This window comes from Oncorhynchus mykiss, chromosome 20 (genome assembly GCF_057628025.1).
Source record: "Oncorhynchus mykiss isolate SJ-2025 chromosome 20, ASM5762802v1, whole genome shotgun sequence".
Classification (NCBI taxonomy): Eukaryota; Metazoa; Chordata; class Actinopteri; order Salmoniformes; family Salmonidae; genus Oncorhynchus; species Oncorhynchus mykiss.
In genome coordinates this window covers 16089947-16109625 of record NC_143041.1, presented here as the reverse complement: position 1 = coordinate 16109625, position 19679 = coordinate 16089947, and the positions used below count along the sequence as shown (strand labels likewise).

The 19679-nt window shown below is 47.8% G+C and overlaps 2 protein-coding genes across 8 annotated transcripts in view; both read left to right on the top strand.

Moving 5' to 3' along the window:
- Positions 1-1848: 1848 nt before the first annotated feature.
- Positions 1849-14806, top strand: LOC110498961 (synaptopodin 2-like protein). Its single transcript, XM_036955761.2, has 5 exons — positions 1849-2287; positions 4464-4615; positions 4808-5083; positions 5173-5621; positions 8863-14806. The coding sequence occupies exons 1-5, from the start codon at positions 2186-2188 to the stop codon at positions 11709-11711; spliced, it is 3828 nt and encodes a 1275-aa protein (XP_036811656.1). The 5' UTR covers positions 1849-2185; the 3' UTR covers positions 11712-14806.
- A 1993-nt stretch (positions 14807-16799) lies between these two features.
- Positions 16800-19679, top strand: part of LOC110498960 (myozenin-1) — an 8500-nt gene continuing 5620 nt past the window's right edge. For 2 of the 7 annotated variants that reach the window (XM_021575701.3, XM_021575700.3), the window contains exons 1-2: positions 16874-17119; positions 19078-19168. In XM_021575701.3, coding sequence (XP_021431376.1) covers positions 19087-19168 — 82 coding nt within the window. In that variant the 5' untranslated portion in view covers positions 16874-17119; positions 19078-19086. Of the gene's footprint in view, positions 17120-19077; positions 19169-19679 lie in introns of all 7 variants that reach the window. The other 5 variants (XM_021575699.3, XM_021575698.3, XM_090212338.1 and 2 more) reach the window with 5 other exon arrangements.

The following is a 19679-nucleotide window of genomic DNA, read 5'->3' as shown; positions in this document are numbered from 1 at the left end:
TCGCATGTAGAAGTTAGCATATGGAATTAATAAAAAACTGAAAAATTAAATATGATCAAATAAAGTAATGAGCCTAACAGAGTGTTACTACTGCAATACATTTGGATCACTGCCAGTTCCACTAAGTGATTTCATCACAAAATAATAGAACAATTGCAGTATGTGAACTCTCTAAAGCTGTCACGTGTGATATTTTAACATGATATTATAAGGGTCTAGTCTAAAGTCTAAAGAGGAAGACCTAATATTTGTAAAGTAGATAGTAATATAAAGATACACAAGTTAAATTGTTCACGTTTTTAAAATGCATGGCTGTTATGTAGTCTAATATGACTGGCCTTCAAATACATTGGTGCAACTTTGGTTTTAGAAGTGGGAGGGACATTATTATTATTATTTATCCAGTCAGATAATCACTCCAAACAGCCTACCCGGTCGCTCTGAGGCGGCCGCATGGTCCTAAAGCACATTGTTGACTAGTTTTTAAAAAAAAATCACATTCCAATGATACAACTGGGGTGGGGTGGGGTGTGGTGGGGGGCAAAAATCCTACTCCAATATACCGTTGGGATTTGATGCAAAAAATCAAGTTCTATTTCATGAACACCAGATGAGACATGAAAGGAACGCAATGCAAAAAATATTGATTTGTATTTACAGATTTTCATGCGAATATTCTAAACTCCGCATTAAAACAATATGCGCATTTTCCCACAGAGATGTTTCCATCAAATTGACTTGTTGCAGATTAATGACTGTGCGTGAATACGAGGTGCACATTAAAATACATTTTGCAGTTAAATGCCCATGTACTGAATACAAAATACAAGTTAATTTGTTTTCCATCGCATTTTCAACTCTACTGATGGTTTTCCTACAAAAAAATGTGTGCCCACTCAGGTATTGGCACGTGCGCTCTAGCCAATAGCGCGCAGATTACATGTACTGTACGGTATAATCTCCATGATGAGATTATTTTTATTTGTCAAACGGCAGCCCAGCATCGATGATCATGTCACCAGAATAAGACCCTCGATATTTATTGGAAAGGAGCATCAAGTTTATCAACGTTCACTTTCACCGCCCTGTGAAGTTCATCATAATCAGCATGATTTCCTGACAAGTCGTAGTGCGAGGACCACACGTCATCGTGTCACTCCAAGTTGAATTCGATATGATTGTTATTATATCCACCGACATTTCTCGCATAATTCGTTTTACCGACACAAAAAGATTCCACCTTGTCTAGCGTATTTTGTTTTGTCGACATTTTGAAAGTTTACTGAACATTTTTCTGTTTCCATCAGGCCTGGCCTGTCATTACATTCGTTTCATCCGACATGCATATACTCGCATAACAATGTTGGATGGAAACCTGGTTAATCACATAGCATTTGACCCCAGGTTTTTAAATCCGAAAAACGTGTGGCCAGTTTAATGTGGCCACGAGTTGCTGACGTCACGGTAAAAAAATATGATCAGTAGGCTACTGTTATTACCAAAACTGGTACGCTTCAGACACAAATCTCTGGTGTTATCATAACAGCAGTGTAATAGCACCCCCTAGCAACACTGACCCGCTATGACAGGCGGGCCTTAGCTCACTGTGAATGTGGATCACAATATGTAGACCTATGTTCTGCTCTTAAAATACCCCTCACCCTCTCCTTTCCAACCTCACTCTGTCCTCTTCACTCAGGGCAGTTGGACACAAAGCCTCGGAGAGGGCTGGTTTGGGGGTCGGGGCAGTATGTGTGATGGGGTCAGGGGGTTATTTTGGGAGGATCTATCAGCATCCTGCAGAGTGACATGACACGTGTGGTGGATATAAAACACACACACACACACACACACACACACACACACACACACACACACACACACACACACACACACACACCCTGTGCCCCCGCTGACAGTCGACACAGCATTCCACTGTTAGCAGACGGAAACCAGTTCCTCCCTCTCTCTCTCTCTCTCTCGCTCTCTCTCTCTCTTTCTTTCTCTCTAACCCCTTCCCTTTCAACCCCCCCCCCCCCCCCCTCTCTGGGTGGAGTGGGCTGGGTCACAGAGGAACTATGTCAGACCAGAGAGACAGCAAATACACAGAGCAGTCGGAAGAACCAGAGAGACATACTCCCTGTGTGCAGTGTGACTCAGCGTGTGTGTGTGTTACTGAGTCGTGATGGTAGCAGAGGAGGTGGTGGTCACTCTCTCAGGAGGGGCTCCATGGGGCTTCAGACTGCAAGGAGGAGTTGAGCATCAAACACCACTGCAGGTGTCCAAGGTACGACTTGTGTGTGGGGTAGAGTGGGGTAGGTGGAACAACAGGCTGTGTGTCTGTTGTACGGTGGGCTGTGGGCTGTAGAATGGTATGAGTATGTGTGGAAAAGAGTGGAGCACGGGGGGGGGGGGGGGGCAGATCATGGAGTAACAGTTGCAGGAGAGGGCTAGGGAACAGCAGGTGTATATTGATGGCGGGCTCAGGCCGTCAGAGTTCTGCCCTCCTCTGTGTCCTGCGCTGCCTGCCTGGTCATGAGTGGTACGATAACTGAACCCTCTGGCACAAAAATGACTGCTGGGGCATCAGCCAGGTGGGTGCTACAAGTTCCCCCTTCCCCTCCCATGTAATGTAAAGCACGTTGAGCTGCTGGGCAAGTTCTGTATGGAGTCGTTATATTCATGACTTAGCTGTGCAACCCTTCCTAAATAACAGAGTCTGTTTGCTTGTCATGGTGATTGGATTTTAGGCACCGTGGGTCATGGGCTGACCCTGATGGACACATGCTCTATGAGCTTTCTTGGTGTTTAAGTGTGTTTCATCTCTATGTATTAATGTGTGTGTGTGTGTGTGTTTGAGATGGTGTGTGATCGGAATTATCTCTGTCGGTGTCGTGTGCTAGCAAGACACGAGCACAGGAATTGAGGGCATGCTCTCTTAAGTGGACACACACACACACACACACACACACACACACACACACGCAAACACATTGGTGTTGACAGAGCAGAATGCATTTAATCTAACCAGAAAATATATTGTGAAAAGATGGGCCATGAACTGACTCTGCTTGGCATAGATGTTCGTACTGGGTTCTACTTTATTCTATTCTATAAACCAGGGGTGGCCAACCCTCCCCATGGGAGAGATGCAGGAAATGCAGGCTTTTTCTCCATCACACCTTTCAGCTAAACAAGGTCCTGATGAGCAGCTAACCACTGTTCTGTTGCCAAGGTCACCTCCAGTTTTATCTGTAGTTGTGTGTGTGTGTGTGTGAGTGAGAGAGAGAGAGAGGCCTTTTTTTCCATGGCCTGCTCCAGCTCCTCTTAAATGAGCTATTCTGATCCTACGGACCTCTCTACTCCTAGCTGGGCTTATCTGAGGCACGTCTGCCCTCCACATACACACACACACACACACACACTCTGTCTGGTGTTGTTGACCGGTAGAGGTGAAAGGCGGTGAGTAAGGTAAATGCTAACCAGGCTCATTTGAAAAGTAGGTCGACATCATTCACCATATAAAGTGTGTTAAAAGGCTACATCCCTGGTTAGCTGCTCTGTGGGTCCGTCTAGACATGTGGCTGGTTCCTCTGCTGGGGTTTATTTTGGGGTGTATGGGGAACACATGGTGAATGTGATGCTTGCCCTCTGCCCAGGGCCTGCAATGTGTGTATGGAAAGGGGGGGGGGGGGGGTGCATCTGTCTAATAGCCCCTCTTTCACTGTGTTTTCCCACAGTGGCTGGGTGTGTGTGTGTGTGTGTGTGTGTGTGTGTGTCAATGGGGTAGAGGTGTCTTATTGGAGGGTCTGTGTAGTACCATATTTTGTGTGAAGAGACTGTGCTCAACAGGTGCTTGTGTGTGGTTGGTTTGAGAGTCTTATCCCTTAGATATTTGGCTGTTTAGCATGACATGTCTCTGCTATCTGTCGTCTGTCACCTGCTCTTTCTTTCCCTCCCTCTCTCTTTCTCTCTCCCCCTTTCTTTCCACACCCCATCTCTCTCCCTGTATCTCTCTTAACCAGCTCGCTCTATCCTCCTCATTTCTCTCTCTCCTTCTTCCCCTTTCTCTGCACCTCTATTCACCCCTTCATTCTCTCTCTCTTTCTCTCACTCTCTCGCTCGCTCTCTCGCTCGCTCTCTTGCTTGCTCTTTTGCGCTCTCTCTCGCTCTCTCTCGCTCTCTCTCGCTCTCTCTCGCTCTCGCTCGCTCTCTCTCGCTCTCTCTCTCTCTCCATGTCTATAGAGCTCTGCTCCCACCCCCCAACCCCCCTTCAGTAAAGATAGGTTTATGACATCATTGCCTAAATTGTACCACCCTTCAGCCCCCCCTCCCCCTCCCCATGTCCCAGAAGCGATAATGACCTCACACCCCATAACCTCGTAACTGAGTTGTCCCCCCATGTGATTCCATGCTACTGGATTGAGGCTGTGTGTGTGTATATATTAATGTGTGTGTTTCAGGTGCGACGGCGCAGTAAGGCATGCAGGGCTGGCCTGAGGGAGGAGGATGAGTTGGTTGCCATTGGCGACCGTGTGTGTGCCGAGCTCAGCCACGCCCAGGCCATGACCCTCATCGACTCCCACCGGCACACACTCAACCTCAGGATCAAGAGGTCAGAGCACACACACAGACGCACGCACGCACACACATGCAAGCAAATACACACATACACTAGACTGATACAGGTATATAATAAACAAAGCAGATACATACATGAACACACACACACACACACACACACACACACACACACACACACACACACACAGCCTGACTATCTTTCTCCATTTCTTTCTGTCTCCAGGTTTAGGTCTGGGGTCCACACTGTGGCCCTGTCAGGTCGTACACCTACACATATAGCTACACACACACACACACCCACACACCCCGTTCTCTCCCCCACTGACGGGCCAGCCTGCCTCACCATCACCTCCCCCCCTGACAGCGAGGCCTACTATGGAGAGACGGACAGTGACGCGGACACACACACACACACACACCGCCGCCAGCGACGCACACCTCCGCACACGCGCTCTCCAGGCCGCCAGCAGCAGGAGGAGGAGACCTCGGAGTTGAGCGGGTACGAGACAATAATCATCCCCAACCTTGTTTCCTGGTTTGTATTATGACAGCTTGACCTATCCAATCCCTCTCTCTCTCTTCCTCCAGGTATGAGAGCGCTCCAGATGGAGGGGTTTCCCTGCAGGGGCCCTGGGAGCAACTACCCACATTTGGAAACGGTGTGATCCAACAGTGGGAGCAACCAACAGGATTGGGAACAGGGGGGTTTCAACCTGGAGTACCACGCAGGGAGGTGGTCTACCAACCCCAACCCCCCCAGTCCCAGCCAGAGTGGACCCACCCAGCCCAGCACGTCCCACATCCTGAGCAGGGGGAGCCGACGGGGGGAAGAGAGGCGGAGGGAGAGGGAGACAGTGGTTTCCAGGAGGCAGGGTTGTGTGTGGGTCTGGCCTGCTCACCCCTGGTGTCTCCAGAGCGGGCTAAAGGAGCCATGATGCTGGGCTCCAGCCGACAGATGGTTCCCATGGTGGGCGCCCAGCTGACCCCACTCAGTGATGATCTATCTACTACGTACAAGGACAAGGCCAGGCAAGCCAGTGAGTGCACTATACCAGATACCCTACACACTATACACACTACCGCCGACACGTGAACAATTCAGCTGCTTTGAACGGTCTCCGTGAAGCCTGTGGATTGTCTGAGTGTTACGGGTGTGTGGGCGTAAAGGTCTCTGAGCTGTGATAGGACTCCCTCTGGTGTTGTTCTGCTGTAGGTTCAGCCTCTCACCTTGTGGTCAGCTAGGAGGGGGTTGTTAGAGAGAGAGAGAGGGGGAGGGAGGGAGGGGGAGGGAGGGAGGGGGGAGGGGGGGGGGGGGGGAGGAAGGGAGGGAAGAGAGGAAGAGATATTTCCAGTTGCTGTCTATCCTATGAATCAAAGCCTTCATCTCCTATTTTCATCTCCTATTTCTGCCCCTTCGTCTCTCCAGTCGGTATTCTAAGCCCTGGTCTCTTCCAGAGTATTTATAGTTGGGCAGCTAGCATTCCCATCTGGTGTTGATGGACACACGGACACAACTGACCTCACATTTAGTGATACACACAGCTGAATGTGCAATGGGGGAGGGGGCAGCATACATGATCAATGAGATATACCCTATTTATATGATCAATGATATATACCCTATTTATATGATCAATGATATATACCCTATTTATATGATCAATGAGATATACCCTATTTATATGATCAATGAGATATACCCTATTTATATGATCAATGAGATATACCCTATTTATATGATCAATGAGATATACCCTATTTATATGATCAATGAGATATACCCTATTTATATGATCAATGAGATATACCCTATTTATATGATCAATGATATATACCCTATTTACATGATCAATGAGATATACCCTATTTATATGATCAATGAGATATACCCTATTTATATGATCAATGAGATATACCCTATTTATATGATCAATGAGATATACCCTATTTATATGATCAATGAGATATACCCTATTTATATGATCAATGAGATATACCCTATTTATATGATCAATGAGATATACCCTATTTATATGATCAATGAGATATACCCTATTTATATGATCAATGATATATACCCTATTTATATGATCAATGATATATACTCTATTTATATGATCAATAATATACACCCTATTTATATGATCAATGATATATATATATACCCTATTTATTTGAATCTGTAAATAAGGTTTCAAGGATACTTTATGTGAAAACAACATTCTTCCCATGAAGTTAGACATACGTACTGCATGTCTGACCTGCATAGATGACTATATGAATGTCTCACAGCTGTCTACCTCACCCTGAACTATAGCAGTTGGTTGGGACTCACTGATTTTCATCCCAAGCACCGGTTTAGCCTGCTGAGCTAAAGCCTAGGCATTCGTTTGAGGCGCTCATGCAAGTAGTCAGGTTTCAGGCAAGGTTACCTCTTGGACAGAGACAATAGTGGCAGACTGTTGATTGAGGGGACAAGTGACCTGCCCTTTCTCATAATACACACACAGCTAAGAGTAATGAGTAAATTGTTCTTGACGACCTAGAACAACACACACACACACACCTTTTACAAGGTTGTTGCGCGTATGTGAGGTGGGTGAAGTAAGGGGGAGAATCCGATAGACTGTGTGTGTGTGTGTGTGCATGCGCGTGCCCAGACAGGTGTGCAAAGGACGTTTCCCCATAATGAAAGGGGGGGCCATGACTGAAAAAGGTTTGGTAAGTGCTGATCTAGTTAATGGTTAGCACAAATACCGATGAGGAACCCCATGCTCCAGTCTATGTATTTATCAACACTATGCTGCATCAGCAGTACAGCAGCCTGATAATATCGACCAATATGTCGTTAGGCTCATTTCTGGACATTCATTTTGAAGTAAAAGTTGCCAGAAGTAACTTTCTCACAGTCATTCTACAGACATAATTACATGCCAGGCGTGGTGAAGGGTACACAAATAAGCATGAAGCGGTCAAGGCTTTTACAGGGGTACGGTGGTGACTCTCTGAACTCATTTGGATAGTTTTCCCAATTATTGGCAAAAAAACTCTGAATTGGGCAGACTGTGAAAACACAGCCTTAGAGTTAGACCTACAGTTCAAAAGTAATACGGACATTATTGGTATTTCCGATGAGATTGGGATATATTGACCAACTTATCATGAATATTTTGTATTTTCTCCGCAAAATTCACCAGGAACAAGCATTTCACAGCCATTTTTTAAAAAGTCTCCTGGGGGGGGGGGGGCATGTCCTCGAACCCCCCTAGAAAGGTGTTGACCCCGGAACCCATTAACCCTGACCACTAAATATGTAACACAAAGTTACGCCCTTGCAGACAGGGATGTGGATACTGACAGACAGTCTAACAGGTTGCTGCTCAACTGGGGAGGAGGGGGAATTTAGAGCTTTGAGCCCCCCCCCCCCCCCCCCCCCCCCCCCCACCAGCACACTCTCCTGTCTGTCAGGGTTGAGCCCCTCCCCACTTGTTGATGGTGTCACCTATCATGGTGTCGTCATGGAATTGAGTGACATTCCAGATGCTATGATGTCATTCTGTTGATCACAGACATAATTCTAACCAGACCTTTCTTATTCATTTCAGTTACTTATTTAATCAGGGGCATCATTTCAGCTAAACCTTGTGTACGGCAAAGTGACGGGGATTTCTTCAAAAAGTGACTGAATTTACTGCTTATCTACAAAATGTACAAACTCTAAAATGCAATTTGGAGAACGGCAAAAACAAGCAAAATGTGCTACTTAACATTCGATGCACTAGCTCAGCACCGGGATTAAAACTCCAGTTTAGTTTCATGTTAAGTCAGATGTCTTTGGCAGTTACCTAGCCAAAGCCACCTACTACTACAGCCATCTTCACCTCTGCCATGTGTTGAGGAAAAAGTCCCGCTGTTCCCTGCGGCTGCCATCTCTCGAAGCGAGAGGTTTCATTCCCGTCAAAATCTGTCCAAAATAAACCCAATCCGTTTCTATGGGCTTATTTTGACTTGGGCTTGTTAGGGCGGAGACATGAGTATCTCATCATTCATTATAGATCTCTGCTCTATATAAAGCCAGACATACAAACAAAAACCTCTAAACTGCATTTGCATTTTAATTGAGATTGGAATGATTTTAATCGCCTGTTTTAAATCATTGGTGGTGAGCTATGATATGGCGACTGCCATACCCAATTGACACTCCTGTATTTAATCCTCTGTTCTCTCTTACTTGCTCTCCCTCTCCCCCCTCCTCACATCCCTCCCCGTGTCTCCCAGAGCTGCAGAGAGGAGAGAGTGTGGTAGACAGGCAGGTGAAAGAGGCTCGTACTAAATGTCGTTCCATCGCCTCCCTGCTCACCGACGCTCCGTACTCCAACTCCAAAGGAGTTCTCATGTTCAAGAAGAGACGCCAGCGTGCCAAGAAGTTCACCCTCACCTGTTTCGGCCGCGCGGAGGGGGAGGTGGGTGCTGAGACGGGGGGAGAGACGGAGGGGGAGGTGGGTGCTGAGACTGGGGGAGAGACGGAGGGAGAGGAGGAGGAGGGGAGTTCCTTCCCCTCGGGTTCAGAGGTGGATGAAGAGGGCTTCGCTGGAACCTTTGACCCCACCTGGGACAGCGGATACCTGGACCTGCTGGATAGGAGGAGCTCCGCCTGTCCGTCCACATATAACTCAAGGTCCCAAACACCAACCAATCAGAGCTCAGGGTTGGATTCCTCGGCTTATCAGAGCCCAGAGATTAATGTGTCAATCAATCAGGGCTCTGTGGCGAATGCCCCAGCCTATCAGAGCCCAGGGCTGGACTCCATTGCCTATCAGGGGAAAGAGACGGAGCAGTCTGAGCAGCAAAGGAAAAGGGTCACCCATGTCGCCTATAACCCCGCCCCTAACCCCTCCCCGGCCGCAGGTTTGTCAAACGGGGGCCCTGTAGGGGTGAGTCGGGCCAGTGTGGTTCTGACCCCCCCCTCTCACACACCTAACCTCCAGCCTGACCTAAACCCTAACCCTAACCCGCCTGGAGGGATCCATAACCGCACGGCATGCCCCTTCACCTCAGGCCTCGCCCCATCTCGCCCTCCAGTCACCCCTGTCATCTTTCGACCCGTCCAGCCCACTCCTGCCGTAACTATGGTTTCCAAACCCACCGCTGCGGTATCCATGGTGACCATTGCCCCTCCTCGCCCTTCAGGGGGACCCCAGGCAAGGAGAGCAGTCTCCAGTACCTCTCTCTATATCCCCCCTAGACCTGCAGCAGCCATCCTCTTTCCTCCCACTGCCCTCCCTCGTCCTCCGGTTCTATCTCCTCCCTCTCTGGCCTCAGCTCCCTTCTCTCTTACCTACACTCCCTCTCAACCTTTCATTCCTCCCTCTGTCCATACTGCCACCTTCTCTCCCTCTTCTGCCCCCTATTCTCTTCCGAATCATCCTCCTCAACCCACCCAACACTTCTGCTCCTTGACTGCTCCTCAACCTTTCTCTCCACCTCCTCCTGCCCCCACTCAACACTTCTCTGCTCCTCCTCGACAACCTTTCTCCCCTCCTCCTGACGCCCCAGTCTATCCATCCTCTGCTGTGGCTGCCCAGTCCTTCTCTGCTCCTCCTCGACAACCTTTCTCCCCTCCTCCTGACGCCCCAGTCTATCCATCCTCTGCTGTGGCTGCCCAGTCCTTCTCTGCTCCTCCTTCTATTAATCAATCCTTCCCTCCTTCCTATCCCACACCTTACTCTCACCCACCCCCCCTTGCTCAGACCCAACCCCCTCCTCCCCTGACCTTCAACCCCTATGTTGCCACTGCGACCCCCTCCACTGCCCAGCCCCCATCCTCTGATTCGCTGTCCTCCCGTGAGCAGCGTATCGCCGTCCCCGCCTCCAGAACAGGCATACTGGCGGAGGCACGTCGTCGCAGCAACAAGAAGCCAATGTTCCGTCCGTCTGTGGAGAACAAGAAGGACGTGTCTCCCAACCCGGCCCTGCTCGAACTGCTCCAAAACCCGGATGCACCAACCAGGATGGGTCCACGCCCCGGTTCCGGTCCCGGCTCCATGGGGCCTAGTGGAGGAGTGGGAGGTGTGGAGACTGGAGGTGAGTCTGGCCCTGAAGAGGACTGGTTGAGGCTGGGGGCCGAGGCCTGTAACTTCATGCAGGCCCGGAGAGGCCCCAAGCCCCCTCCTGTGGCCCCTAAAACGCAGGGCCCTCCACAGGTACCCCAGTTATCAGGGAAGGGGGGTCAGCTGTTCGCCCGTAGACAGAGCAGGATGGATCGCTATGTGGTGGAGAGCACCCCCTCCTCACCCCAACCCTCTCCCTGCCACCCCCGCCAGCCCTCTCCCACCCTCTCCCTCCCCTCTCAATTCAGATACTCCTCCAGCTGCAGAGCCCCCCCTCCCATCAGCTACAACCCCCTCCTCTCCCCCTCCTGCCCTCCCCAGGCCCAGCGCCAGAGGGCGGGGGTAGCAGGGCAGGGTGCGAGACCAGCGGGGCATAAAGCCGCTCCTGGGGGTCAGAAGGCTCAAGGCATCAAGGCTTTGGACTTTATGAGTCGCCAGCCCTACCAGCTAAACTCCTCCCTCTTCAGTTACGGGGGCGGGACTCCCCAGCAAGCACAGGCCTATCAACAGCAGCCGCGCATGATGGGCGGCTCCTATGGGCCCATCAAGACGCCACGTGTGTATGAGATCAAGCGCTTCTCCACGCCACCTCCCACAGGCCCCTCCCCTACGATCATTGTCCCACGGTCAGCGACCACACTGGGAGAACCGCTGTGGAGGTCTGATATCATTTCCCCTCTGCCCATAGCCACTCCCTGCTACCAATCCCCTTCTAACACCCCCTACCCGCCTCAGCCCCAGTGGGTCCCTCCTCCTCCAGCCCCCAACACCCCCCTCCCTCAGCTCCCTAGCTTCCCCTCTGCCCATGTCCCTAACCCTCACCCCTACCCCTCCGAGCCCCACGCCCCTCAACAGGGTAACATGCAGTTTAAGAGTGCCCCTGATCTCAGTCCTCTTGTCCACACCCCACCTTGCCCCGCCTCCACCAAGCCCTCCAGAGTTCCTCGCCCCAGATTCAGCACCTCTAACCTGGGTCTGCAACCCAGTGTCTGGCGCCCCGGATCCACCACGCACTGAGATTGCAGGTCATGGATTGGCACGAAACGACAGGAATATAAAACATTCTGTTGTGATTTCGTTTTTTGGTCTTTGTCACGTCTAAGAAGATGTTAGTATGGTGCATTGCAGGCTTTTATTGATTTCTTGTTTGGGCACTATTGCAACTCTTGGATCACACCACCCATTTCATAAATTGGCCACCTCTGTTTCTCTTCGTAAAAAATATTGTTTGATGTATACTTGATACGCGTTGTTGATATAGTTGATATGTATGCATATATGAATGTAAAATAAGTATTTAATGACAATCAGAAAGATAAAAAGTGATCTAAAATGAGAACGACATGGAGAGGGAGAGATAGAAAGGGACACAATGTGAAGTTTATTTAAAGCGATGGGGTCCACAGAATAAAGGTGAAAGTAATGAATGAAGTTGAGTGATAAACTGATACATGGAGGATGTGCTAAAGACAAGCCTGTGGAACGAGAGAGTAGTGGAGGATGGAGAGGAGAGATAGACTGGAAGGACAGATAGATTAGAGGAGAGATAGATTAGAGGAGAGATAGACTGGAGGCAGATAGATTAGAGGAGAGATAGATTAGAGAGATAGATTAGAGGAGAGAGACTGGAGGACAGATAGATTAGAGGAGAGATAGATTAGAGAGATAGATTAGAGGAGAGAGACTGGAGGACAGATAGATTAGAGGACAGATAGATTGGAGGAGAGATTAGAGGAGAGATAGATTAGAGGAGAGATCGACTGGAGGCAGATAGATTAGAGGAGAGATACAGTGCCTTGTGAAAGTATTCGGCCCCTTGAACTTTGCGACCTTTTGCCACATTTCAGGCTTCAAACATAAAGATATAAAACTGTATTTTTTTGTGAAGAATCAACAACAAGTGGGACACAATCATGAAGTGGAACGACATTTATTGGATATTTCAAACTTTTTTAACAAATCAAAAACGGAAAAATTGGGCGTGCAAAATTATTCAGCCCCTTTACTTTCAGTACAGCAAACTCTCTCCAGAAGTTCAGTGAGGATCTCTGAATGATCCAATGTTGACCTAAATGACTAATGATGATAAATACAATCCACCTGTGTGTAATCAAGTCTCCGTATAAATGCACCTGCACTGTGATAGTCTCAGAGGTCCGTTAAAAGCGCAGAGAGCATCATGAAGAACAAGGAACACACCAGGCAGGTCCGAGATACTGTTGTGAAGAAGTTTAAAGCCGGATTTGGATACAAAAAGATTTCCCAAGCTTTAAACATCCCAAGGAGCACTGTGCAAGCGATAATATTGAAATGGAAGGAGTATCAGACCACTGCAAATCTACCAAGACCTGGCCGTCCCTCTAAACTTTCAGCTCATACAAGGAGAAGACTGATCAGAGATGCAGCCAAGAGGCCCATGATCACTCTGGATGAACTGCAGAGATCTACAGCTGAGGTGGGAGACTCTGTCCATAGGACAACAATCAGTCGTATATTGCACAAATCTGGCCTTTATGGAAGAGTGGCAAGAAGAAAGCCATTTCTTAAAGATATCCATAAAAAGTGTTGTTTAAAGTTTGCCACAAGCCACCTGGGAGACACACCAAACATGTGGAAGAAGGTGCTCTGGTCAGATGAAACTAAAATTGAACTTTTTGGCAACAATGCAAAACGTTATGTTTGGCGTAAAAGCAACACAGCTCATCACCATGAACACACCATCCCCACTGTCAAACATGGTGGTGGCAGCATCATGGTTTGGGCCTGCTTTTCTTCAGCAGGGACAGGGAAGATGGTTAAAATTGATGGGAAGATGGATGGAGCCAAATACAGGACCATTCTGGAAGAATGATGGACCTGATGGAGTCTGCAAAAGACCTGAGACTGGGACGGAGATTTGTCTTCCAACAAGACAATGATCCAAAACATAAAGCAAAATCTACAATGGAATGGTTCAAAAATAAACATATCCAGGTGTTAGAATGGCCAAGTCAAAGTCCAGACCTGAATCCAATCGAGAATCTGTGGAAAGAACTGAAAACTGCTGTTCACAAATGCTCTCCATCCAACCTCACTGAGCTCGAGCTGTTTTGCAAGGAGGAATGGGAAAAAAATTCAGTCTCTCGATGTGCAAAACTGATAGAGACATACCCCAAGCGACTTAAAGCTGTAATCGCAGCAAAAGGTGGGGCTACAAAGTATTAACTTAAGGGGGCTGAATAATTTTGCACGCCCAATTTTTCCGTTTGTTAAAAAAGTTTGAAATATCCAATAAATGTCGTTCCACTTCATGATTGTGTCCCACTTGTTGTTGATTCTTCACAAAAAAATACAGTTTTATATCTTTATGTTTGAAGCCTGAAATGTGGCAAAAGGTCGCAAAGTTCAAGGGGGCCGAATACTTTCGCAAGGCACTTTAGATTAGAGAGATAGATTAGAGGAGAGAGACTGGAGGACAGATTAGAGGAGAGATCGACTGGAGGACAGAGATTAGAGGAGAGATAGATTAGAGGACAGATAGACTGGAGGACAGATAGATTAGAGGAGAGATAGATTAGAGGAGAGGAAATAAGAGTCCTCTCTAAGAGACAAACTGTTCGGTAATATGCTGATCTGGTAAAGACTAGGAGGGACTATATGCCTGCGGCATGCTGCCATTGTGGCTTTAACTCGGGGTAGCCCCTAACACAGTCTCGTGGAGCGATGACGGGGCACCGGTTCAAACCCCAGTTGGTCACATAAAGGCCTGAATCTGAAATAGAGATCTGACTCCGTTACAACTATATTGTACTTATTATTGTCATGATTATTGTGATTATATTCTTATTCTGAATATTATAAAATAGCCTGTTTTTTTTTGGGGGGGGGGGGGGGGGGGGGGGGGGCTTCATGTGATTGTGTCAGAGTATTGCACAGTAGTACATCAGGATGCATTTGTTAGATGTTTTCCCCACTTCATAAAGTGCACCCTTTTATTGTTATAAGGAAGGGAGGTGAGTGGTGAAGGGACTGGAGGTAGGAGGTTGTGGTGATGATTTGTCTGATTGTTGATATGCAAGCTGTTAAAAGTTGTTATTCTGTGGTACAGAGAAATAAAACTAGACGTGAAACTCTCCAGCTGTCTGTCTGTCTCTACCTATGTCACTGACATCATACCACCGTCGCGGACTCCGAAGTCTTGCTCCCAGACAAACTAAACAGCTTCTTTGCTCGCTTTGAGGACAATACAGTGCCACCAACACAGCCTGCTACCAAAACCTGCGGGCTCTCCTTCACCGCAGCCAACATGAGTAAAACATTTAAACGTGTTAACCCTCGTAAGGCTACCGACCCAGATGGCATCCCTAGCTGCGTCCTCAGAGCATGCGCAGACCAGCTGGCTGGTGTGTTTACGGACATATTCAATCAATCCGTATCCCAGTCTGCTGTTCCCACATGCTTCAAGAGGGCCACCATTGTTCCTGTTCCCAAGAAAGCTCAGGCAACTGAGCTAAACGATGTAGCACTCACTTCCCCACCATGAAGGGCTTTGAGAGACTAGTCAAGGATCATATCACCTCCACCCTACCTGACACCCTAGACCCACTCCAATTTGCTTACCGCCCCAATAGGTCCACAGACGATGCAATCACAATCACACTGCACACTGCCCTAACCCATCTGGACAAGAGGAATACCTATGTAAGAATGCTGTTCATCGTCTACAGCTCAGCATTTAACACCATAGTACCCTCCAAACTCGTCATTAAGTTTGAGACCCTGGGTCTCGACTCCGCCCTGTGCAAATGGTTACTGGACTTTCTGACAGGATGCCCCCAGGTGGTGAGGGTAGAAAACAACATCTCCACCCCGCTGATCCTCAACACTGGGGCCCCACAAGGGTGCGTTCTGAGCCCTCTCCTGTACTCCCTGTTCACCCATGACTGCGTGGCCATGCACGCCTCCAACCCAATCATCAAGTTTGCGGATGACACTACAGTGGTAGGCTTGTTTACCAACAACGACGAGACTGCCTACAGGGAGGAGGTTTAGGGCCCTCGGAGTGTGGTGTCAGGAAAGTAACCTCACACTCACACTCAGCTTCTATCTCAAGGCCATCAGACTGCTAAACAGCCAACACTAACACTGAGTGGCTGCTGCCAACATACTGAATCAAATCTCTAGCCACTTAATAATTAAAAATTGGATGTAATAAATGTATCACTAGTCACTTTAAACAATGTCACTTTATATGTTTACATACCCTACATTACTCATATCATGTGAATATACTGTACTCTTTACCATCTACTGCATCTTGCAGCCATCGCTCATCCATATATTTATATGTACATATTCTTATTCATCCCTTTACATGTGTGTATAAGGTAGTTGTTGTGAAATTGTTAGATTACTTGTTAGATATTACTGCATGGTCAGAACTAGAAGCACAAGCATTTCGCTACACTCACATTAACATCTGCTAGCCATGTGTATGTGACCAATGAAATTGGATTTGATTTTGAATATGAAGGACTGGGTAAGAGTTGTGTTATGATCATATGGGACAGTCCCTACCTTCATCCACTTGTGGTAATAACTGGTACTGAACTCAGTCCTGTGGCTCCCTTGGCGTTAGGCCCTTTTTGAATCTTCATACGCTAACTATCACGAGCGCCCCTCCTATTTTTAGTCCTGTTGATCTCCAGTCATCTGGTTGAGTGCTGAGTGCTGGACTCTAAACACTGATACATTTTACAATGTTATTAGAGTAAAGACATCAGAAGAATCATTTCGCTCTCTATCTTCCCCCCTCACTCTCTATGTCCCTCTCTATGTCCCCCCCGTCTCGCTCTCTATGTCCCCGTCTCCCCCCCCCTCACGCTCTATGTCCCCCCCACTCTCTATGTCCCCCCTCACTCTCTATGTCCCTCTCTATGTCCCCCCCTCTCGCTTTCTATGTCTCCGTCTCTTCCCCCCCTCACTCTCTATATCCCCTCACTCTCTATGTCCCCCCCCTCACGCTCTATGTCCCTCTCTCTGCCCCCCCCCCTCTCGCTCTCTATGTCCCAGTCTCCCCCGCACTCTCTGTGTCTATAAAATACATCTCTCTCTCTCTCTCTCGCTCTCTCTCGCTCTCTCTCGCTCTCTCTCGCTCTCTCTCTCTCTCTCTCGCTCTCTCGCTCTCTCTCCAGGTCTATACATAGACCTCAGGAGCATCTGAGAGATAGTATCAGTCTCCTCGTAGAGCCTTAAGAAGCTCCTAGCCCCCCCTGAACCCTTAACCTCCAGCCACCCACCCAGGCCTCCATAGCCCAGCTCCTTACTGTGCTAGGGTTTCACTCCCTCTTGGGTGTAGAGGAGGGGAGGCACTTGGACACTCTCTTGAATACTTTCAACTCTTCTCCTTCTTCCCTTCTTCTCTAATTCCTGAGGATTCTACTGAGGTAAGGCTGAGTTTGTGACATGGCTGCCCACGCAATCCCACACACACACACACAAGCAGTATATGTATGTGGCTTATGTTGTTGTGATAATAGGGAAATGAAGCAGGACTGATGATACAGGTCTGAATGTCACCAGGGTAGGGACAAGCTACCAGGCAGGGAGCGAATTGAGCAAAACACCAATTGGAGAGTTGATTGAACATGGGTTTATACCATGCAGAGCCTGCACTGTGCTAGGCTGTGCTGTGCCAGGCAGAGAAGTCCCCGTCCGTGTGAATCATGTGTCATCCACCATATGGCAGCATATCATATCACATCATAAAATGAATTAATTAATGTATCAATGGCATCGTTTCAACTCACATCTGCTAGTAGCTATATGGATCATGCAATGCTGGCAGACTGATAATCTCTTCAACACTGACTCGATACACCTTTGACAGCCCCATGTTAAATCATCGGGTACTAAGTTGAATGACTACATGGTCAGTGAATGCAAACTATGCCGTTGGCCTGCTTGTTCCCGAAACCATTCCCATTCCATGTCCATCAGACCAGAGTGAGTTAGGAATGTGAGGTTGATGGGCGGCAGGTAGCCTAGCGGTTAAGAGCGTTGGACCAGTAACTGAAAGGTCGCTGGTTTGAATCCCCAGCTGACTAGGTGAACATTTTGTCTATATAACCCCAATTCCTCCTGTAAATAGCTCTGGATAAAAACGGAGTGAGCGGAGTCTTTTGGGATTTGGGATGTTTGGGATGTTTGGGAATGTGCTGACTGACTATGTTTGTTGTCCTCCGGTGAGATTTATCTGCAGCTAAATCAGGAATGGTGAGCGGGACAGGAGTCCCTTCTGCTTGGGGTAACCAGACATTCAGGCTCACGTTCTCCTGAAGTTGGGGGACTTTTCCCAGCGCTAACTCAGCAGGAGCTCCATAAGCCTGGCGTTCTCCCACCTCAGTGGGAGCAATATTTAAATGTTGACCTGTAATTGATTGTCTTTATTGTGTACAATATAGGCGATCCATTTTATATACAGTACCAGTCAAAAGTTCGGACACAGCTACTCATAGAAGGGTTTTTCTTTACTTTTACTATTTTCTACATTGTAGAATAATAGTGAAGACATCAAAACTATGAAATAACACATATGGAATCATGCAGTAACTAAAAAAGTGTTAAACAAATCAAAATGTATTTTATATGTGAGATTCTTAAAAGTAGCCACCAGTTGCCTTGATGACAGCTTTGCACAGTCTTGGCATTCTCTTAACCAGCTTCACGAGGAATGCTTTTCCAACAGTCTTGAAGGAGTTCCCACATATGCTGAGAGCTTGTTGGCTGCTTTTCCTTCACTATGCGGTCCAACTCATCCCAAACCGTCTCAATTGGGTTGAGGTCAGGTGATTGTAGGGGCTAGGTCATCTGATGCACCACTTCATCACTCTCCTTCTTGGTCAAATAGTTTGACATACATTTTAGAGTGAAAAATCTTAGTCTCAGCATTACTCTGTCACTGTGGGATTGCCCTGTGTGTGTGTGTGTGTGTGTGTGTGTGTGTGTGTGTGTGTGTGGTGTGTGTGTGTGTGTGTGTGTGTGTGTGTGTGTGTGTGTGTGTGTGTGTGTGTGTGTGTGAGTGGTGACAGTAGCACTCAACAGAGCTGCTGTGGAACATATAGTAATAATAGCTACAGGGTGTTGGATTCCAGCAGGAGCTTCAATTACAGCAGATTAAATCAATTACACCAACTACAGTATGGAACATAGACCCACAGGCCAAGAGCCTCAGAGTAATGGTTCCCTAGACACCCAAAACCTTTCCTTATCGGGTCAGTCATGTATCATCATCATCATCATCATCATCATCATTATAATTTTCAGTCTGATTGGGATTGGTGGATGTCACCGATCGCTCTGTGATTGGCTGTTGATTTGAACTGTGTATTTCTGATTGGTGCAGGCTCTAGCCATGCCTCTCTCAACTCCCGCCCCCTCAAAGAGGAAGAAGGCCAACAAGATCATTACTGATCTGACCAACATCACTCAGGACGGTATGACGCATGCACGCGCACACACACCCACGCGCGCACACACACACAGACCACACACACACAGTCCTGATTTACAAGGTACTGCAAGCTACAGCTCTCAGCACAGGATTGCTTTGCCAGCTCCCAGCTTGTGTATGTGTGTGTGTGTGTGTGTGTGTGTGTGTGTGTGTGTTGTGTGGCTGGGCTCCAGGTGTTATGAGTGATATCAGAGAGTGTGTAGCGGATGACGAGGAGAACGTTTTACGGGGAGGAGAGCAGACCAGCCAGCCATCTGTAAAACATATTTGACACTTTTATCAGAGAGAGAGAGAGAGAGAGAAAGAGATATAGGGAATAGGGAGAGAGAGAGAGAGAGAGAGAGAGAGATAGGGAATAGGGTGAGAGAGAGAGAGAGAAAGAGATATAGGGAATAGGGAGAGAGAGAGAGAAAGAGATATAGGGAATAGGGAGAGAGAAAGAGAGAGAAAGAGATATAGGGAATAGGGAGAGCGAGAGCGAGAGAGAGAGAAAG